Raw genomic sequence first — 22647 nt, forward strand, 5'->3', positions numbered from 1 at the left:
TATGGTGAATTTCATTAATCAGCTTTGGAAACCAACCTTGTATTGCCCTGGATAAGCCCCCTTGGTCACGATGTATTATCGTCTTTTCATATGGGTGGATTCAGTTTGAGGATATCTGCTTCTGTGTTGACGAAGGATATGGGTCTGTAGTTTCATTTGCCTGCGATGTCTTTGTCTGGTTTTGGTACCAGGGTAATGCTGACCTCAAGTTAAAACAAGTTATAGAGTATTTGCTTCTCCTTTATTTTCTGGGAGAGTTTGTGTAATACTGGTATTATTTTTTTCCTTGAGAGTTTAGTAGAATTCACTAGTTCGACCATCTGGGCCTAGAGGTTTTCTTTTATTGAAATTTTAAAACTACAACTTCAATTTCTTTAATAGACATAGGAATAGTCAGGTTACCTATCTTGAGTGAACTTTGGTAGTTTGTACCTTTTAAGGAATTCATTCATTTTATTGCGATTGTCCCATTTATGGGCATAACCGTGTTGGTGTTGTCCCTTTAACTTTTTTTATTGTCTGTAGAACCTGCATTAGGTTTCCTCTTACCTCACATTGCTAGTCTGTACAATGTCTTTTCCTCGATCATTTTAGCTAGACATTTATCAATTTTGTTAATCATTTCAAAGAATCAACTCTTAATTGATTTTTCTCTACTGGTTTTTTAGTTCATTTTAAATTTTATTGATTTCTGCTCTTTATCATTTCTATCCTCCTGCTTGCTTTGGATTTAATTTGCTCCCTTTTGTTAGTTTTTCAGAGGAGGATTGCATTATTGATTTCAGACCTTTCTTCTTGTCTGATATAAGCATCTGGTGCTATAAAGTCCCTCTGAGCATTGATTTAGCCGCTTCCCAGAAAATATGCTTTATTTGAATTTTCATTCAACTCAAGTTATCTTCTGATTTCTCTCATAGCTTTTTCCTTAATCCATGAGTTATTTAGTAGTGTATTATTTAATTCACAAATGTCTGTAGAATTTCCCAATGTCTTTCTGTTGTCAATTTCTAGTTTAAATCCCCTATAGTCTGAAAACATGGACGTAGAGTTCCTTCAGAAAATGTTAGTGAGCCAAAGTAGCCAAGACAAGCTCGGAAAGGGAAAGGCAGGAGGTGCGATCAAACGTCAACACACTCTACAGTTTATAGGGACCCAAAGAGGGGCTCCGTGACCAGAGCGGCACACGACGCTGAATGGAAAGCTCAGAAACAGACCTACTTACATATGACTTATTCAGCATGCAATAAAATGCCACCTCCAGACATGGAAAAGATTGGCTCATTCAATAAGTGTTGCTGAAATGATTTGAAAAAAAAATAAAATATACAAACTTGTCACACCAATTCACTTCACCTGCATGTGCCAGGTTAACGACGCGATTACATAAATGAGATCACTATTAGAAACAAATGAAGGGAACTTCTAAGGGGATCCCTGTATGGCGAAGTCCTCAAAACACCCCCAGGTTCAGAGGCTCACCAGGAGGATGCACAGGACCCAGCATGGGGTTGTGCTCGTAGCTGAAATTTATAAGAGCAAAGGACTTTATGCAAAATGTGCAGGCGGGAGGGCACAGGGGCTGGTGTGGAGGAACCGCGGTGCAAGCTTCAAGTTCTGCCCTGCAGTCAGGGGACGAGCTTCATTCCAGCAGCAACGCGCTGGCAAGTGTCACGTACCAGGGAGCTTGTTGGAGATGCAGCCCCACGGTTTTCACCGGAGGCTGGCCGTGTGGGCAGGCCCAGCCTAGACACACCGGCGTGCCGGACTGGGCAGGGGAGAGGAGCGCTTCACGAACACTGTCTCTGCACAGTCCCTGCACAGCGCACGCCTGTCATCATCCGGCAGTGGCGTGAGGGCCACGTTCCCAGTCGCCACCTGAGGACCCACCTTGCATAGGCCTTTTGTGGACAGCAGGCCCGAGCCTGCCGTGCTCAGCTCTTCTGCACAATTCCCAAGGTTAGAAACTTTGAAAAAGGACTGATAGACTTGACTCTAAGAACATTAAATATAATTTTATAAAGCAAAACAAAATATAACAAAAACTGAAAGACAAATTACAAAATTAAACTCAAACATATGACAAACGAATAATGTATGTGTGACTGGCTTCGGATTAGGAAGAACACTTGGCAAGACACAGGCAAGTTATAAAGGAAATAAACACAAGGAAAAAAATCCAGCAACTCAACGGAACAAAGGAAAATTGAAATATAACGAGGTACCATTTGTCACCTGTCACTAGGGACTCTGCTGCAGGCACGAGCTCAGAGTACTAGTTGGCAGCGTGTTCCAGCCGGGACTGGGGCAGGGGCTGTGTCAGAGCCAGCACAGGCCTGGCCAACCCGCACGGACCCCTCACCCCGGGAGGTCGTAGTCTGCAGGGCTGCGGTCTCCCAGGTCCTGAGATTACAGACTTAAAACTTTTCACCAACTGGGAGGAAGGTGCGCAGTTCCTCTCTGTACTGTTTTTCACAACTTCCTGTGACTCTACCATTATTTCAAAATAAAAAATAAAGAAAACAACCTCTTTTTATTCATTGCATTTTCTAATGTCTCTACAATGAATTACTGTATGAGGGTGCTTCAGAAAATTCACGGAAAAATAGAATTTAGAATATGGACTCTTTCCATGAGCGTTTTGAAGCACCGACTGTGGTGCCTTTTAGAATAAGGACCGAGGGTGCATCAGGCCAGCATCTGCACCTGCGCGGTCATCGCACGTCCCTGTGGGTGTGGTGAGCAGTTCGCATTTGCAAAAGGCTTAGGATCGGGCCTGACACAGACTAAGCACAGGATAAGGTTTGTTTTGTTTTAAATAAATGAAAATAATAAAATTAAGAAGTGAGCGTGCATTCCAGTTGGAAGGAGAAACCTGTCACCATCTCTTGCTCCGGCTCCACCTGGCCTTGCCCTTGAGCCTCCATGGAAGACAAGTATCCTCAGAAGGTTCTGGAGGACCAGGGAGTAGGACCAGAAGCGTGGGCTCTGGTGGCTGGTGCCCGCACCATCAGTGTGGCCAGACCCCAAGGCCTGGGACTACTTCTGTCCCCAGGCAGTGCTGACCTGTGCCCTGTGGGGCCTTGTCCACCCTCCCCAGCCGCTGCCCCTCCTGACAGGGATGCTCTTCCTTTGGCAGGTGGTCCCCCCAGGCCGGGGAGCCATCCAGGCCCTGTTGCTGCCTGCAGGTCTCTGCCCCATCTGGTCAGAGCTGGTATATGGCTGGCTCTAGGGAGCAGACTCACTTCTTAACGAGGGGGCGGCCACTGTCACTCCTGCACTGGAGGTGACCCTTCCTGTGCCCTTGGGGGTTCTGGACTAAAGCTTTCACAGCCTCCAGGATATTGAGAGGGCAGAAGACTCTGGAAATACCAGGCTTGGGGACAAAATCCACCCACTTCCAGGCAGTTCTAGGCAAGGGCCAGAGCTGTGTCCCCTGAGGAAGCTGCTAGTGACACCCCCAGCCCAGTCCCCAGGGAGGGCTGGCCTGGGACGCACCTGGTTCCCTTCTGCTCCCAGCTCGGTTTCTGGCCCCTCTTGACCTCCCTGCCCCAAAGCCTCACCCAGTCCAGGTCCCATCCCATGTCCTCTGTGAGCAGGCGTCTGGATGCTGAGGCCAGCACCTGGGAGGCTCCCTATCTCCCGTGTGAGCAGTGAGGTCCCGAGATGGCTCCAGAACCCTGGACCACGGCTCACTGGCCCTAATCTATCCCTCCCAGCCTGTGCTCTGAACATCCAGGGACCTTAGAACCTGCCCTGCCCAGCCTGGGATGGGCCTGAGCCACAGTGTGGCTGTCCCGAGCTCATGTGTCCACTGGGCCGTGTTGTGTCCCTGGGGAGCTGAACCGGGCCTTGGGGGCACCTGGGCAGGATCCAGCCAGACTCCCCGTCTTATCAGATGACTACCACTGGCTGGTGGTCCTGTCCAGGGCTCAGGAAGAGGGAAGCAAGTTGGCCCCCACCCCTGCTGCCTTCTCCTTTTTCCAGCAGCCACAACTTGGAGCTTGCCAGGCTCCCCACTCCACGACTTGGGCACCCAGAACCCATGAAGGACTGAGCTCCAGATCTGAGGGACCCCTCCCCTCCCACAGCTGGTGCAGAGGTTGCTGTAGTCCCACCTGCAGCCAGAAGATTGGCACCACATCTGGCCAGAAGGCCATGTCCTCCCGGGGCTTCTCAGCCAGCACAGTCTGATTCCTGCACTCTGGTTGTCCTGGGGGTGGCTAGCTGTCACCTGCCAGCCATAAAATGGCTAACTTCAGGAGGGCCTGGGGGGTCCTGAGGACTGGGGGCCTGCCCAGAGCCCCCTTGAAGTGCACAGGCTGCCGGCCCATCCCTTCATCAGCCATCAGTGCAACACTGCCCCCAAACTCCCACCATGGCCGCGGGCAAGCCCCAGGCCCTCCTGTGTGCAACAACCTCGCACCAGACCCCAAAGGCAGCCTGGGGGCAGGTGCAGCGTCCCCAGTGAGGCACCTGGGGCTGGTTCAGACAGGCGCAGCTAGGTGCTGAGGGAAGCTAGATGCTGAGTGGGTGCCCCAGACCAACACCCCCTTGCACCACTCGCCCCTCGGAGCTCTCTCACCCTCCCCCTCCCCAGCCCAGAGAAACCAGCTCCCTCCCCGCCTCGCCACTGGGGGGCAGGGTACTTAGTCTCTGGACTGTGCTGGGACCATTCGGGTCCCACCCAACAGGCCTAACATGCAAATAAAGCCACAGCTGAGACCCATGGGGTGTGCTGCATAAGAGCCACGTTTATTTCTTAATTGGACAGAGCCTTAAGTGCACACGAACAGTACAGGAGCCTATAGCTAACACTCGGGTGTAAAACATCAGGGGACTGGGGGCGTTACGTCAGGGTGGTGGTTATGACACAGGGTCCGGGGTGTGTCCACAGCAATCATGTATGTACAAGCCAGGGACGCAGCCTCCAAGCCACAGGGAGAACTCAGGGGACGGACTAGCTGCAGGGAGCACAGGCCAGCCACAGCCTCCATCTATCCCAGGGGACTGCGCGGCCCAGCCCCAGGGAGAAAGGAGCTTCCCTTCCAGGCCCCATGCCAGGTGGAGCTGGCAGAGGACCAGCTCCATGACCCTGCTCACGCCTGTGACAGCAGCCACCCTCAGGGAGCCCGAGGTGCCCATGGGGGTCCAGGGACCATGACTGACAGGGAAGGCCACTTCACCACAGCTGTCCTGGGTGTGTGTGTGTGTGTGGCCCGTGGATGAAACGTTGGCATCTCAGGGATCACTCAGAGTGGGGGGCCCTGGACTCAGGCCCCCTGGGCACCAGCCCCCTCTCCCGGAGGCCAGCATTCCCTGTCCTGGGCATGGAAGGAGCTCTCCCTCCCCAGGGGGAGGAAGGCCACCCCTAAACCAAACTGAGGCCACAGACTGGGCAGCATCAAACACGGAAACAAAACCATTTGAGAGCAGCGGCTTTCTGGATCTTTTCCTTCCTTCTGCACTTAGCAGGAAACAATAGCCACACCTGCACCTGGCTTTCCTCTCTGCACCACACGATGTGAGGACGCCCCAGACCAGCCCTCCATGTCACAGATGAGGGAACCAAGTCCCAGGGGGTTAAATGAGTTGTCGTCAGCTCATAGAATATGCAGGCAGTTTCAGGCAGGGCAGGCGTCAAGAAACCAGGTCTCCTGCCCCAGATAGATCACTCTGTTAGCTCTGGGCTTCTGGACCCTGTGGACCCAGACTTGGGAACTCCGTGGAGAGGAGGCTTCTGAGTGGGGGTGACTCCAGGCTCTATCCCTCGCCCCTGTCCCAGCTGCGGGTGCTCTGCAGGTTGGCTGGCCTGAGACACCTGCGCACTGGGCTGGGGGCCTCAGCCCTCAGGCTGGCTGACCTGAGTGGGCCACAGCTGGGCTGCGCCTCCTTCTGACCGCCTGGGAAGGCAGAGCCTTGGGAAGCCGACTCGTCCCCGGGCCACTCGCTCCATCCACTATTCCTCCCGCCCCAGCAGTTCCATCTCAGGACACGGTCCCATCACCTCCCCTGTGCGTCCCAGCCCACTTCCTCTGGACACCGTCTACAACGGGGCACACAGGCCACCTGGTTTCTGGACAAGGTCTAATTTCAGTCTGGGGTGTGAATCCTCATCTGGGAGATCAGAGAAAGCCACAGATCAGAGATCAGAGTCCCGTGCCTACAACCGGTTCCTACCGACAGGTGCTGCACCCACTGCGGGCGGGGCGGCCACTGGCACAGGCACCTGAGCCCAGCTGAGACAGGGACTCAGCCTCAACCCCAGCCATGCTGTGCCACCTGGCTCCTGCCCATTCACCCTGCCCCCTGCTGTCTGAGGCGAAAGTCGAGGGGCCTGAACAGCTTTTCCAAAGGAAAACCTCAAGCTGCAGCTTCCCACAAGGTACGGGAAGAGGAGGCTCACCCTGACTCCCGGAGCGAGGACCTCACATACGCGTTTCTTCCCCCAGAGGAGACACTGAGAGCACTTGCTCCTCGGGGACTGGAATCGGGAGAGGGCTCATCCCAACCAAGTGGCAGGAGCTGGCAAAGGTGGAGGAAGGTGCTGGGAGGGCCCAGCCCAAACACAACCTGCTCTTGGTGGGCCATGGCTGGGACGGGGGTCTTGCTGTTTGGTTACTGTTTTGCCTTGAGCTGTAGAGGCACCGAGGGGGCTGCAGGTGTGGGAACGGAGGCCCCTGAGACCGCAGGCCCCATGGTTCCTCCAATAGGCTTTTCTTGTTGTTTTGGCAGCTGGCCGGTACAGGGATCTGAACCCTTGACCTTGGTGTTATAACACCATGCTCTAACCAACTCAGCCAACCGGCCAACCCTCTCCAATGGGCTTTTGACCTGGACAGGACATACGACCACACTCTCAGCCCAGAGCTGACCCTGTCCCGTCCTGGGTAGCCCTCAGTCACTGGGGTCTACAAAGGGGATGATATGAAATGACAATGACAGGTCAAAACAAGAGCAAGGGGCACAGCCCAGATGCAGAAGGAAAGAGCGCCCCTGTGATGGTGGCTGCGTGTTGCTGACGCACCTGCCTGACCCAGACACACCTCACCCGGGGATTTTCTCACTGGGACTTACAGACACTCTCTGCCCTGGGGACAGAGAGAGGAAAGTCTGTAGGAAACCCATCAGCCACAGAACTCCTTCCCAGGAGCTGCCTGAAGCTCACTGCCTTTCTCACCGCAGCCGCAGGGGCTGCATCGGGGCCCCTCGATATCTGGACCAACACCCTGAATGCTGACCCTCCCTGCCACTCCACAGCCAGTCCCTAAACCAGTCCCCTGCCCCCGCTGGCCTGGACACAACACACAGCAAAGGGGAGCGGGTCTGTAAGGCTGAGTGGGGACCCCGACCCTGCTCCCTCTCAGTCCCCACTCAGGGCAGCCCCCAACGGCCCGGGCGTCTGTTGGCCGCACCCCAGATGCTCCTCATCCCACGCCCTGTCTGGAGGAGAAGCTGTCAGCACTGCCCTCACAGTCATATCTCAGGTGGCTGCCCAGGTGGGACACGGATCCCGCCTCCACCAGAAGGAGCACACACCACCCTCCATGCTTCTCGGACTTCAGGCATCAGGAGACCCCCCCACCCACACAAACCCTGGGACGGGGGCCTGCCGGGGCCGGTGTGCCCCTGGTGCCAACCACAGGGGCCCTGGTTCACCCGGACACCACCTTGCATGGTCTTCCAAGGTGACTGCTCCCACCCATCCGTCCCTAACAGGCCTGGGAGACGCACGTGGGAACACACAGCAGCAGGGGTGGGGGAGTCCATCTGAATCTTACAGGTCTACGTGGAGGCATTAGAAATAAATACTTATAAATAGGACACAGTCTTATAGTTAATTTCTGAGTGGGCCATTTCAATGTCACTAGCTAATGTATATTAATTATAAGTCTGTCTATGCTTAAAAAAATATTAGAACCACAGCGATGCCCAAAGGCCTGTGCCCTCTGGTGTTCCCGGCCCTTCCCCACTCTTTCCACCCAGAGCACGTTTTGAAAGATGAAACAACATGCGCAGCCTCAGCAGGCAGCACAGCAGTCATGTGGCGAGGCCCCCGGTCGGGGGGAGGGGGGCAGGTTGCTGGGCCCCACACAGGTGTCCCCAGAGCAGGGGATTCAGTCGTTGGCTGTCTGGTGGGGAAGGGCTGGGTGGTGGAGGATGGGGCAGAAGGGGACGAGGGCGGGGGCTGTCACAGCAGGGCTCCGGCTCACACCCGCATCTGGGTGGACCTCCTCCTGGAGAGCTTGGACCTGCGAGAGGGTCGGGAGACAAGGAGCGGTCAGGGCCAGGAATCGACTCCAGCCACGTCCTCCAGGCCCCCCGCAGGCAGGTGGCCCCCGCAGACCGCCTCGTGCCCCAGCGCCTGCTCCCTCCGCTCCCTTACCACCCGGAGCAGAGACTTAACCTCGCTTCCTGTCTCCGTGGCTCGGTGGGAGCCACTGGGCCCTCCTCAAGTCCTCTCCCCGGCCCCTCTCCGAGCCTCCGATGTGGGGGGAGCCTGTCCTCCCCGGGCCTGCTGCGGGCACTTGTCTTGGCTAGGTCAGGCCCACCCCGGAGAGGATGCACATTATGGAAACCTCCTCAGGGATTTATCACTTCACAAGCAGCAAGGACACGAAAACGAGCACCACCGTCCTCAGCAATGCCCCTCCCCACGCGCAAACCGCCCAGTACCATACCGTATGGTCCCGGCCAGGAGGGGGTTGAACGCGTACAGCCAGTCGTGCATGTCCTTGTCGCTGCTCGCCTGCAGCAGGATGCCACGGTGCGCCGTGCACACGGCAAATGTGTTGGGCGTCTGCAGAGGAGGCTGCCAGTGAGAAGGCACAAGGCCTCCCCAGCTGGCCAGCATGGGCAGGAGGGACAGGGGCACCACTGGGAAAACCTCAGGGACAAAAAAGCCAGAAAGACCCCACGCCAGACGGCCAAGTGGGAAAGGCTCTGCTGAGCCCACAAAGGGCTATGATTCCCTTCTGGAAGCCTCCACGGCCAGCACACCCTGTCCCAGGGCTACCCTCCACCACTCTGCATGCCACAGCTGCGTCTGCCCCTTGCAGGGTGTGGTCACTTCCCTGGAACCCTGTCCAAGCTGCATGGCTGGGCCCCATTCATCCCAGCATCTTCTCCCAAGTCCCTGCCCTTGGTGTGGCAGGCATGGGTGGCAGGCTGAACTCATGCCACCCATCCCACCACAATGAATCAAAAGTTAGAGGGCACCGTAGTTGCCTCCCAGATGGCCTGCGGAATCTTCTCTCCTCAGCCAGCAGAAAGAATGTCAGGGCTCCTGGCACACGCCCAGGCCACTGCTTGCTCAGAGAGGAGCGGGGACAAAGCCAGGGACCAGGGGAACCTACGGGGCTCCCACCACCCCCCTCAAGTGTCCCCAGGGGGAGGGCACTTGGGCACCAGACATTGCATAGGAGCATGTTAATGCTTGCCCCACCCACAGATGACAGCACCCATTGCCGCTATATGTCACCAAGAGTATGAGCCCCACAGGCAAGCAGAGAGACCCCACAGGGACAGCAGAGGGACAGTGAGAGGGAACCCCTGCATCTCTGCCTTCTGTGGGGCAGGACAGGAGGGCCTCAGCCTGGCAGTGAGTGGACGGGCCTCCCCGCTCCCATGCAGGGCCCACCACAGAGGACGCTGGCTCCTGCCCTCCCCTGGCCCCGATTCCCGTGCACATGCCCAGAGCCGGGCCAGGCCGCACCTTGAGCATGGCCTGCTGGTCCTCGCTGTACTCCACCTGGGCCGTGGACAGGTTGAGCACAAACCTCTCCACGGAGTCCCTGTCGCTGTTGTACATGTAGGCATAGGGGCGCCGCACCACCACGAAGCGCTTGGCCCAGCCTGCCGTGTGCGGCTCCAGGAAGTGCAGGTACCCCTTCTTGGAGACGATCGGGCTGTGGGGCAGGGACATCTGCTCGCTGGGGCCCTCCTGGGCAGTCAGCTGGGGCTGGGGGATCCAGCATGTGGCCCACTGCCCACCACCCCACGCCAGGCCCCCAGCAGTGCCAGCCACCTCGGAGGTCAGAAAGGGGGCCGAGGCATCCTGGGACAGTGGGCAGGACCCTACCCCAGGAGAATGGAGATCTGAACCACCAACCCATCTCTGGGCCTGTTTCCCCAGTTGTAAAATGGGGAAACAAGCAAAAAAGCTGAAGCTGCCCAGAGCTGCTCCACCATGCCCCATAACCATGAAGTTCCCAGCTCTGAGCTCTGGCTCTGACCCACCCATTCACCCTGCACTTCCTGCTCATGCCCAGCCACTGCACATGGGTCAGCGGAGGCCTGCCTGACCCACCCCCCAGGTCCAGAGATGTTCCCACCTTAGGTCAGGGGTGCCCGCCTGTCTCCTGCCAGTGCAGAGCTGGCTGGGCAGTGCTCTAGAAACACTCCTGTTTCAGGCAGGCCGCCACACACCTGACCCGAATCTCCTGGATGTCAGGGACTAGCAGGCGCTGGGGCTCCTTGTCGGCCTCCGTCACCTGGGCAGGGGAGGGGGGCTTCTTGGAGTCCACTTCCAGCAGCAGCTCCGGCTCGGGCTCTGGGCTGGCCGGCCGTGAGCACGGCTGTGGTGTCCTGGCAAGGCAGAGCAAAGCCACTGAAATCCTGCCGGGAGGCTGCTGGGCCAGGACCACCCGCCTGGAATTCATCCTTGTCAGAGCCACCACAGGGCAGCCTTTGGGGTCTGCCTGGCTGTGTCCACAGTGGGAGCTCCTGGGGCCCACTCTCCAGGGCAGCCAAGTGTCTGCCTGATTCCAGGACGTGCTGGGTATGATGTGAGGAGCCGGGGGACAACTATGGTGACCAGGCAGGCCGGGCCAGTGCAGTCAGTGCCCGGCTGTGTGAGATTCCACGCCCTTCTGCCACGGGCTCTCCTGCCTCCCCACCTCCTCGCCCTGTCAAAGCAGATCCTGCATCTCTTCATCTCCAAAATGAATATTTTTTAAAGCATCTTTGGTAATATTTTTTCACTTAAAAAAAAATTGTGGTGACATTTACACATCATCATCTCCAAAATTAAACCGAGGGTGACACACATTGTCAGGGACCGCTGGAGTGGAGGTAGCCGCAGGCATGGCATGCTGGACCCAGGGGCTGATGCCTTCCTCTTTCTTTTTTAAGAAAATTTGGAAATCTGGAGGCATTTTAAAACAAGTAAAAAACACCTGAAATCTCAAGAACCAGACATAAGCGCTGCTGACGACATGGGCATCTTCTCTCCAAACACCGCACTTAGGACAGTGACATTCTTGTTTGCCAAGTGGCCTCACACCTCCCCAGGTTCTGTTTTGAAAACTTTTTTCCTACTGAGTATTCTATGAGAACTTCTCTGGGTGTTTTTTGTTTGTTTGTTTTTCACCCGTTTCTGGTTTTATTCACATGGGGGTTTACATTTCTGCTTTATCAGAAAACCGCTTGGGACAGGTGGAGAAGGCACAGGAAGAGGGGCCACGGGCGGGGCGGCGCCATGCCAGCCCCTGCCCTAAATGCGTGTGGCCACCCAAGACTCCCAGCGATCCTGCCCCACTTGCTCTGTGCTCTGTGCCCCCAAATCGCAGCCATTGTCATCAGTGGGCTCCCGGTGCAGGAAAACTCTCCGGGAGCTGGAGCTCACTCACCTCAGGTCGGCGGCACCGTACCGCCCTTCAACCAGAGAGGGGCAGGTGGAGGAGGGGGTGAGCGTGGCTGCCCCCAGAGGGGACATGGATGGGTCCCGCAGCAAGGTGACAGACATCTCAGAGAGCTGCAGAAGAGAGACGGTGGCTTTTGCAGGAGACACAGGGAAGGGGGACGGCCTCCGGGCTTCCATGGATGGGGACCCCCTGCAGTGGCTGCTTCTGTACATTTTACCTTCTGTTTAGGACACCCCACCCCTCTTCCCAGCCTCAGTTCACAGGTGGCTCCCTGAGACCCCCGACCCTGTCCCAGACCCTGCACCAGCCCATCCTGCCCCTCTCAGCACTTTGGGCTCTGCGCTGTCAGGAGGGGTTCGAGGCAGGCCTGTCATCTCCTCAAGGGGTGGGTGGGTGAGCTCTGAGCGGCCGCCTCGTGCCAGCTCCATCCAACACCTGTCCTCCTGACTCAGAGTAGGGCGGCCCACGGAGTCTGTGGGACAGTGCAAAAGCCACTCAGCTTCGGGAGGGCACGAGGCCGCAGGATGAGGATTGGTCCCCGGGAGGAAGAACAACAGCCACGGGAAGAGACTCAAGCAGGACAGAGGCACTGGGCGAGGCCCAGGCCAGCCAGGGCTGGGACAGGAAGACAGCGGGAGCTGCAAGGGCCTGGCAGACTCCAGGCAGACAAAGCCCAGGCTCACGGGCCTCGGGCCCAGGGTAACCAGCCACTCGGCTACCAGGTGTCACTCTGGGCTGTGAGGGGTACGCTCCGAAGGAAACCCTACTGCCATTTCCCAATGGGGAAGGGGTCTTCCATGGCAGCCCCGTGGCCCTGACAGTCCCAGCCACCCACCTTGCTCTCGCTGGCGCTGATGCAGACATGGCTGTGGGTGTACTCGCGGTTGAAGGTGTGCATGAGCAGGCGCAGGCACTGTGGGGGACAAGCGCACCGTCAGGCGGAGCCTCCCGGGACCCGCTTGCCTGGCACCGTCTGCAGCCTCCTCTGCCCACCCCTCCCCAGACACAGGCAGACTGGCTAAGGGCTACATACAACAGTCAAGGTGGGCAGCACCTCCACCCCGCTGAGGTGCTGGGCAAACTAGGGAAACCCCCAGGGGCAGACCAGAGAGGACCAGCTCCAGATGGAGGTGGTGAGCACCCTCAGCAGGTGTTCAAGAGAGGGCAGGTCACTGCCTGGGGAGGAGGCAGGAAAAGGCCCCACACCTCCAGTGCAGGTGGGGGCAGTGGACAAGGGGACTACAAACCCCTCGTGCTCCCAGGTCCTGATAGCGCTGACCGGGGCCAGCCACAGACAAGGCTAGGTCACTGGAGTTGCCCAGGAATGGCCCAGGGCCCAGGAGAGACCAGGACCAGGGCTGTGCCACCAGCCAGCTCAACCTACCTTGACGGCCAGTTCCCGCTGCCTCTCGTTGGGAGCCTCCAAGAGTGATGGCCGGCCCTCTGCAGAGAGCGGGGAGGAGGCGCTGGACGAGCCGTGGGACTCGGAGTCCTCACTGGAGACCGGGGACAGCACTTCAGGGACTGGCCGCTGGGTAGTCTCCAGCTTCTCCCGCAGGAGCAGGTAGTGCCTCGTCTTCTCGACCTTCGGACAAGACCACGAGGTCTCACCTGCTGCACCAGCCAGGGGAGGGCAGGGGCCCGGGCAGCCTCAGGGCTGGGCTGGGCCTTGTAGAGCAGCAAGGCCCTCTGGTCAGACCCCAGGAGAGCCTGTCCTTCCCTTGGGCTATGGCCAGTGGCCCTCAGTGTGTGAAATGAGCACACAGATCCTAGGACCACACTGCTGACGGGACCCAGGTCCCTCATGGCCAGCAAACATGCTGCCTCCTTCCCTTTCCCGCTTCCTGGCCCCAGCACGTGCCCCGTGGGGAGCAGATAACACCTGTCCTCCCTGCACAGGCTCCTGGGTGGGGGCCATGCCACTCTACAGCACTAGTGGCCTTGGCAAAGGGCTGAGGGAGGGCAGGGGGCTCCGGGGCTGGCTCACCTCCTGCAGGAGGCTCAGCTTCTCCAGCTCCCACTGGTGGTCCAGGATGAGGCTGTCACTCCGGGGCCTCCAGCCTGCCAGGTTCTCCTCTCCCCGGACGTAGGCCACGGATGTGTCCAACACTCGCCGACGCCGGCGTTGCATCCCTACACAGGACGGACACTCTGTTCCTATCCCACCCACCCGCCAGAGCAGCTGTCCAGCTGCTGAAACCTCCTCCCCTTGAGGGACGATCAGCTGGCCCATGGTCCACCCCGGGGCCCACAGACCCACATGGCCCCACACGGTCCACAGGAAGCTGTCTAGCCCGGCATCCCAGGGGGCCAGTTAGACCCACCACCTCGGCTGTGACCTGGGCGGCCCAGGAGCTGGAAGCCCAACTCCCTTCCCTCACTGCCACCCCTGATCAGTCACTCCAAAAGCCATAAGGTGAGCACTTGTATTTGGCAGCCAAGGGACCCCCGCCCCTCCCAAATGGAAGCTTAGCTGAGGTCACTAGAGTGGAACAGAGCCAAGCAGGCAGAAACGAGGGCCCCGCCTCCTGCCCCAGCCGGGAAGATCAAGGTAGAAACCTACCTGGGCTGCCCGCGTCAGCCACATGGCACAGACTGAGCTCATACACTCCCGTCACGCGGTTGCTACAGGGAACAGAGGGAGAGGCACACGTCGTCACCAGGCACAGAGAGAGGGACACACAAGTGGCCTCTCACCACCATCAAATGTACTCTGGGCACAAAACCCACCACATGCCTAAGCCTGGCAGCCTGGCACGGGGCGGTGGGGAGTCAGGATCCCTGAGCTGCAGCCCCTGCTCAAATAGTCCCCATCCCAGATCCCCCTGAAACCCCCAAAAAGGATGTGTCGGACACCCATAGAGGCCTCAGCTCTGTCCCGGCCCATGGGGAGACAGAGGTGGTATGAGCACATTGGTCCCCAAACCCCCAGCATCTGGCATCACCAGTCTCTCCGGGCCATCGAGAGCCCCACAGGCCCTTCACCCCACTAGGCAGCTGTCCTGCTCCCAGGACACCCCAGTGACCCTCTCAAGTCCCACCATCACCAGGTGACCTCCCAGTGATCATGGCCTGCCTTCAAGACCACTGAGTCCTGACCCCCAGGCTCCCCCTCCCCAGCTGTGCCCTGGGTGGGCCTGGACACTGGGTCCATGTGACAGACCATGAGAGAGCCTCACTGAAGGTGACCATGGGTGCCCAGCAGCCTTGGCGGTCCCTGCTCCTGAGGAGGGCAGCTGCTCCCTCCTGCCCTGACACCTGATGCATTCCTCCCCACCCCCCACCCCAAGAACGCAGGGAAGAGGTCAGAGGCAAGAAAGCCCCTGGCATCTGATGTCCGACTCCTCTCAAGTACCGCCAGCCTCTGAGAGGAGCCACTCAGCACGCATCCTGCGGGAAGCTCTGTCCAGAGTGCCCCCTTCCCAGCCAGCTGCCCCCACACCCCGTATTTATCCAGCTCTTCCTTCAGGCAGTCCCAATGGCACAGATCCCATGGTCCCTGGGGAGGTCAGCCGGCAGGGCAGGTGAGCACCTCGAATCCCTCGACATGGTGTCAGGGTCTCCTGCATGTGCTTGTGGGCTCCACTGACCACCATCAAGGCGAGTGAGAGGGAACAAAGCACTGGAGTCAGCCAGGAGCACGGTAGGTCCTCCTCTCCCCAACCAGCCTGCGTGGGAGCTCAGGGCTCCCCAGACACAAGTCACGTGAGTGTCAGGCTGCTGGGGTGTGCCCAGGGCCACTTTCCATGCAGAGTTGGGCGTGGTCCTCACCATGACAGGGCAGTGGACGAGGCGGCTCCCGCTCTGCCCACATCGTGGGCTTACCTCTCCGAGGCCCGCAGACTCCCACTGCCGAATAGATTGCGGATGGAGCGCGAGGCAGGCAGCTTGGCGTCGCGGGAGTAGAAGACCATGCAGAAGTCTTTGGTGATGACGGCCGGCTGGGTGCAGTTCTCCATCTGTGATGAGCGGGCAGAGGCAGGGGCTCGGGCACAAGGACACCCCCAGCATGTCCAGGCTCGGCCACCCACACCCCCTTCTAACCTGCTCCTGCGGCACAAGAGCCCAGCATGGACTGGCAGCCCCAGACCGTCCCAGGGCCCCAGGCATGGCCTCAGACCCAGATGGAAGAGTTTCTGCTCCTGCTGCAGAGCCAGATACTGGCCAGATACACCACGAGAGCCGAGGCTCTGCCTCCAGGCAGCTGCCTGAAGAGTGGGGCCTCAGTGCACAGCCTCAGCTGCCTCACCATAAAATCAGGGTGATATACCCCAAAATATACATGAGGATCAAACCAGACCCTGTCTATGCATGCATGTTTTAATGCTAAAACACCACAGAAAATGTCTTCAGTTGGACTAGCATGTCACTCCTAAGCAGCTCATTGCTCTGTCTTCCTGAAGTTCAGCAGGAACCCTGCTGTGCACGGCCAAGGTGCACTGAGAACTGCTGGGACAGAGCTCTGCTAGCGTTTTCTCAGCCTGACCCCACCCCCATCTCATAAGGTGGCCACACACATCCCCGTGGCATAGCCAGCGTACTTGGGCTCTGTGGAGAGGTGGCATCGCCTGCAGACACCCCACCTCCACCATCCCCAAGCTTCCTTCCCCCTCAACTGTGGGGCCCCGCTGGAAACACCCACATTTCCAACCACCTCCCATGTGGCCACAGCCCACAGGCTGCAGGTCCTGGGAGCACGGTGAGTGGGGGGGGGTGCTTCTGTTTTGGTGCCACCTGGAGCACAGATGCAATGTCTGTGGGTGCCGCAGCCTTCCTGCAACCCCATGGACAAAATCTACACACTGAGACAATGGCAGGGTTAGTTGTGAGCATTACTGTTCCAAGTTCACAGATTTGACTCAAGGACTTGAGTTGTCCTCTGAGAAGCAAATGAGGTCATCTGGGGTTGTCCGGGGTACTCGGACAGGTACTCCCACTACCCCCTCACAAGCACCTCGAGCACAGGGGACAGGTGGTTCTGGTGGAGTGGCCTGGGCACAGGTATCTTGCCTCAATGTAAGCGGAGAGGGTCATGTAGATTTTCTCGCGGTAAGGGGTGACACGGTTCAGCAGGAGAGTGTTGTGCATAGAGCTGTCCCACGCAGCCTCAAACTGGTAGAAGGTCCTGCAAGGAAGCACAGACGAGGTAACAGACAATGGCGTGGGGCTGCTCTCAGCTGGGACAGGGACATGCAGGCAGGCAGACAGACAGAGACGCGAGGCGGCCTGCAGGGAGAGCTGCTGGAGTCGGGGCTGGAAGCCCAAGCGGCGGCACCAGGGAGGACAAACCTCTCCTCACGCAGGACCGGGGAGGAGACGGGTGGGGGCCGAAGTCGGGGCCAGGCCCCCCAGCCTCCATCTGAGTATGGAGGTGCCACCGTCTCTCCCTGGACCTGAAGGGGACCTGCCCGGGTTTGTCAAAACCCTCCACGGCCCTTCTCCTCCATCAGCCAACTCGCCTTCCGTCAGAGGAAGCCTCTACGGGGAGGATGCTTGGGGTGGGAACCAGGCAGCCCCTGTGGACAGCGCGACTGCTGCGAGCCCCGACAGCAGCGCTCCACCAGCAAGAAGGACACAGTGGCCTCCTCTCTGTCCCTCATCTTTAACCCGGAAAGACAATGATTGGAGTGTGTGCCAGCGGCCCACAAACCCCTCCCCGGGGCAGCTCAGGGCCATCCCAGGAGCCAGGACTCAGATCCACCAGGGGTCCCATCACACTCCTCGGACACTCCAGGGGCTCTCTGCCCCAGAACAGGGCTTCCTGTTACACGACAGGTTATTTTCAACCATCCGAAAGGCAGATTTCCTAAGCTCTCCTTAAGCCAGGTGCTCATGTGAGGGCCGGTCATATTTGAGCTGGAGAATCTGACTCGATCCACATGTGGCTGCTCCACAGACCCCTGGCAGCACCGGTCAGCACCTCTCGTCCCCGCCGTCCACCCAGCCCTGCCCAGTTCCCATCCAAGCATCCTACAGACAGTGCAGAGACATGTCAACACAAATGGCCGGGAACAGCACATGCTCCAACACGGCCAGGCACCTTCCTAGAGCGGAGCACAGGCTCACCGGGGCACACAGGCCACATTGGGGCACAGACAGCACTGCGCTGCCCCAGCTATGACACGGCACAGTCCGGGACATGGAACGAGGCAGAGGGACTGGAGCAGGGCTGCTGTCGGACACATGTCACTGAGGAGAGATCCAGGACAGGGTTGAGGACAGCAGCAGAGTACGGGGCAGAGGACAGGCAGACGTTGGAGGACAAAGGATCAGAAAAGCAAGAGGACAGACCAAGCGAGTGCAGAAGAGAAACGTGAGCTGTACCTAGTGTCATTTCCGAATGAAACGCTAAAGGTGGAGGCAGCCAGGACACACACATACACACACACAAGAAATGAAGACGTCAGAACGAGCACCGTCCGGCGGGCCCGGGGCAGCTGAGGAGGAAGGCAGGTGAGTGCCGGGTCCCACCAGCCCCAGGGGCTGCTGAATGCCCATCCCACAGCCCGCCAGGCTCTCATTGTGTGCAGGGCAGGGGTGCCAGGCCCCCTGGAGCCCCCAGCCCCGGCACTGCAGATGCCCCCTTCCCACAGGTCTGCAGTGAGAGCCTTGGATCCGGCCCCAGCTGCACCAGGTGAGTGCCCCTGGAACCACAAGGGAGGCATAGAGGGACCCCCTCCTCTCCTGGAACATCCCGGGGCCCTCTCGGGGCCCCTGCAGCCTGGCCCAAAACAAACAGCTCCAGAACACCCAGATTCAAAGCAGAGGAGCCGCTTCACAGCCACATGACCCAGCAGAATTGTTCCCACCTCATCAAGATGTCCCAAGGACTAAACAAGCTAATGAGCACGATGAGAACAGGGCCTGCCTGGTCCATGTCAGCATCACTGTCATCATCACGGCAATGCCCTGGGTAAGATGCAGCCCGAGGGTCTCCACAGTCCCGTGTCCTCGCACCTGGCTCAGTGCTGGCCCCTTTGTCCACCTGCCTCCACAGTCCCTAAAGGACCATGGGCAGCATCTCGTCCCCTCCATCAGCTCAGCTGCTCCATCATCTTGTAGACCCCCCTGTACCCGGTCTGCTCTACAGCAGGGGAAACAGGTCCAGGGCAGGGACGGGACCTTCCTAGGCCCTGCCACGAATGGCCGGGACCAGGGCCTGAGTGCCCAGCCCTCACCTCTGTCCCTCCCTCCAGTGAGGCCACCCCGAGCCCCTGCCTGCTGCTCCTACTTCCTAAGCCCCTCCACCTACATGCTGCACTCTGAGAACCCCATTTTAAAGAAAGGAGTGGCAGGCAGGGCCAGGCTGCACAGGCAGAGATGCTAGGCAGGTGGCACAGGGCCCTCCCTCAGGAGGAAGAGGCCGGTCAGTGCAGCTCTTTCTGCAGCAGAGAGGAGGGGCCTCAGGACTGAGGAGTGTTGGGGGCCTCCAGCCAGCATCCTGATCCAAGCAGCTGGCTTGAGCAGGGTGGGGCCTCTCTCATGGCTCTCCTCTGGCCTCAGGACCTCTGACCACTGCAGGGGTCAGGTCATGGGGGCCTAGAAACAGGCTCATCCCCAATTCAGCTCTGGGACAGGGAACTCAATGCTCAAACTGAGAACTCACTGAAAGAGTTTTGTTGACCAACACAATGGCGTACGCTGTGAAACACTATCTCCACCTCATCTCGCTCAGAGAGGCAGGACATTGTTCTGCCACAGACAGGCTCCAGGGACCTGGGCAGTTCTCGGTCCCCCACGGATTTGTAAAGTGGGGAGCACGTGCTTGCCCTACCTAACGGGAAGGGCTGTGCACATGGGCAGAGCCCAGGACAAGGCTCCAGGGGCCTCAGACTCTACCCACTCCGGCCAGAGGCTCAATGGGGTCGGTCCCATCCCTGCTGGGCCTTCAGAATGGGAGGAATCAGCATCTTGGGCTCGCCACCCGGAGCGCCTGGCTATTCTGAACGTGACCAAAAAGGACGCCTGCTACAAACGGCCCATCAAAGCCTGTGCAAACAAGGCCACTCTTCTCAGGAGCGTCACGGCCGTCGTAGGCAAGCAGCCAGGTGGGGTGGGCATCCTGACGCAGACAGGTTCACTGAGAACCTGAAAACGAACCCCCAAGCCTTCAACCCGTGATGCTCTGGGAAGTACGTCTCTAGAAAAAGTGTTACTTTCAGGGGTGGCCCAGGTTCACCAGAGCAGTGATCTGGGATGGAGTCCCCAGACTGCAGCCAGGACTGCACCTCCTCTCCCATAGGGAACATGATCCCAGCAGGAGACTTAACCAAATGCAATCACTCAGCTAAGAGCAGGGGAATGTTTTCTGCACTCAGGGTCAGGTATAACTCAGTACACAGCCAAGGGACACCACCCTCCATTCAGCCCGAGAGCTCTTGGGCCAGAATGGACCAGCAGCCTGAACCTGGCACTACAGCCTGATACTGGCATTCCACAGGCTAAGCCACAGCAGACAATGGACACACCCTCGAGGAGGCACAGCCGGACACCCCGAGGGCTGGGATGTGCCAGAGACAGAGCCAGGGCCGCAACCTGAGCCCTCCCTGCAGGTCAGCACGGGCCTCTCCACCTCCCTGAGTCCTGGTCAGCCCTGGTCCCTTCTTCCTAGCTCCTTGCCGGCAGCTGCGGGCTCCTGCCTGGCCTGACTGAGCCCTGCCCCTGGGCTCTGTCCTGTGGGGAAATATGAAGCTGGAAAACCTGGTCCCTACGCTCAGGAGCTCAAAGCCTGACCTGGGGACAAATACTCACTAGATCAAGACAGAGAAGGCAGAGATCTTAGATCTGCATAGGTGAGGAGGACATGGGCAGGGTCAGGAAGGCTGCCTGCAGGAGGCAGCATTGCAGCTGGGTCTGCTGCAGATTTGGGCACAAGAGCTGGGATGGCAGGTATGCCAGGTGGAAGGCACAAGGTCGACAGAAACAGGAAGCAGGGAGGGGGAGTGTGGCTGGAGAGAGGTGCGCCCTGCTCCCACCAGGTACCCAGCAAAACAGGGTATGGCTCTGGCCCAGGCTCCACCTGGCAGGCATTGGGGCTGCAGCCCAGAACAGATCTCAAGGTGATCTTGAATTTCACCGCTCTCAAAGGTCTGTATCTCAGGGCTCGGCCTTGGAAGTCATGGTCCCAGGAGAATGGGGATCCTGGAGCACATCTGGCCTCAGAGGAAATGCCAGGTGAGGATTCGGTCTGGCTGGGAGCCGACTCCCGGCTGTCCCCGGGCCTCTGTGCTGACGGTGCCGCCCATGCTCCCAGCTCAGGTAGCCAGCCCCTCCCTGGTGCCATCTCCACACTGGGACTGCCCCCCACACTCCCCCTCCCTGTGCAAGGTCATCGCTGGGCCCTGGGTGCTGAAGCAGGGCTGGCATGTCCCATCACTGCCGTGTCTCAGGACCAGGACAGCGCCTGCTTGGTCGGTATCTGCTGTGGGGATGAAGGGGAGAGGGGGCGGGGGAAGGATGGGGGGAGAGCACAGGAGAGTGCTCCATGGCCAGGCTTTGAACCTCCACTCTGAACTTCCTGGGGGCAGACCGTTCCTGATTTAGTCTTTAATCCCACAGGATGTGGCTCACAGGACTGGCTCAATTGTATGTGACGGATGAGTGAGCGAGTGCGTGCCGTGGCCTCACAAATGGCACAGCATGGAAGGACAGAGGGGAAACTGAGGAACAGGGCCTCAACGAGACCCTGCATCTGGACCCTTCCTGAAGAGGTTGGAGAAGCTTCAGGGCAGCAGAGCTGGGACAGTTCTTTGGGGAAACCAGACCCTGCGTGTGGTGGGGTGGGTGAGGATGACAGGGCCATGGGGCTCCTCGACGTCCTCGTCAACATCTCAGGGGAACCCTGGCTCCAAAGGGTCTGGCTGACCTTCCACTCGGAGCAGATCCACCCGGGCAGGTGGCATGGGAGACCCTGGATAAGATACAAGTAACCTGGGCAGACATTTAAGCCAAATCTCTGTTAAAATACGGATTATGTCACAAACACCCTTGCCCTCCACAACTCTCACGATGTCTCTGTGTCTGCATGTAAGGGAGAGAGCGACACCCACAGCATCTCAGTTGCAGCCCCATGAGCAAGATGGCAATGGCTGGTATAAAAAACAAACTTTTGCTCAGGAGCTATGCATTTTTACATTAAAAACTAACCAAGTAGCAATAATAGTGGCGCAACTCACATTTATAAAGTTACACGTGCCAGGCCCTGTGCTAAGAGCTTTCTGTGGATCATCTCATTTAATCTCAAAACCACCTGAGTCAGAAGCTCTTACTATGCCCATTCCCAGGGGAAGAAAAATAAGATTCCAGAAGGTTCCAGAAGGCTCCACCACTTGTCCACATTCACACAATCATCAAATGGCTCAACCAGGCTGCAGCTGTAAGGCTCAAGGGTCGCTGCCCACTCAGAGGTCTGGAATAAGACCCTCCCTCTGCCACGCCCCTCCATCTGCTTGTCTGCAGCACCACCCGCAGCACCGGTTCCCCGCCGTGCAGAACTGGGCCCTGGGCAGGAGGCTCCAGCCCGAGTCTTGAGGCTCTGACCCCTACCCTCTCCTTCCCTCCCAGTGCTCTGAGCTCGAGGCCTCCTCCTGCAGGCCAAGCCCCAGGCCTGCTGCCCACCAGGGACCAACAAGCTCATCTCTGGAATGGGGGACTAGCCACAGTAGGGCCCATCCTCTCCTTCTGGCCCAGGTACAGGGGCAAAGGCCTCACAAAGTCCAGGGAACTGACAAGGAGGCCCCCGCTGAGGAGAGTCAGCTTCCGCTCTTTCTGCCATGCAACTGTTTGGTTGCTTTATCTGGAGCCTTCCTGGAGGCGCCATGTGTTTGTATCTGGGGGAGTCTGGAACCAGCCTGAGTACTCCCTCAAACATATGGAAGTTATGGAACCTAAATGTTGGACAAACTCAAACTGGAACAAAATATAGACATCTACCCCCACACCATGAGGTCATACTGATGGGCCTGGAAGCTTGTGGGAGCCCAGGAAACAGCTCCTAAATTAGCTT

At 58.4% G+C, this 22647-nt stretch overlaps 1 protein-coding gene across 17 annotated transcripts in view; it reads right to left on the reverse strand.

Annotated features, from left to right (window-relative positions):
* Positions 1-8206: 8206 nt before the first annotated feature.
* The window catches only part of KIF1A (kinesin family member 1A), a 74152-nt gene continuing 59711 nt past the window's right edge, over positions 8207-22647 (reverse strand). For 13 of the 17 annotated variants that reach the window (XM_063108515.1, XM_063108500.1, XM_063108465.1 and 10 more), the window contains 11 exons: positions 16653-16767; positions 15468-15601; positions 14206-14267; positions 13630-13775; positions 13027-13227; positions 12478-12555; positions 11628-11752; positions 10426-10584; positions 9713-9905; positions 8679-8797; positions 8207-8249 (listed from right to left, as the gene is read on the reverse strand). In XM_063108515.1, the coding sequence (XP_062964585.1) occupies positions 8207-8249; positions 8679-8797; positions 9713-9905; positions 10426-10584; positions 11628-11752; positions 12478-12555; positions 13027-13227; positions 13630-13775; positions 14206-14267; positions 15468-15601; positions 16653-16767 (1375 nt within the window). Of the gene's footprint in view, positions 8250-8678; positions 8798-9712; positions 9906-10425; positions 10585-11627; positions 11753-12477; positions 12556-13026; positions 13228-13629; positions 13776-14205; positions 14268-15467; positions 15602-16652; positions 16768-17966; positions 17991-22647 lie in introns of all 17 variants that reach the window. The other 4 variants (XM_063108509.1, XM_063108528.1, XM_063108475.1 and 1 more) reach the window with 2 other exon arrangements.

Source organism: Cynocephalus volans, chromosome 1, assembly GCF_027409185.1.
Source record: "Cynocephalus volans isolate mCynVol1 chromosome 1, mCynVol1.pri, whole genome shotgun sequence".
NCBI classification, from domain to species: domain Eukaryota; kingdom Metazoa; phylum Chordata; class Mammalia; order Dermoptera; family Cynocephalidae; genus Cynocephalus; species Cynocephalus volans.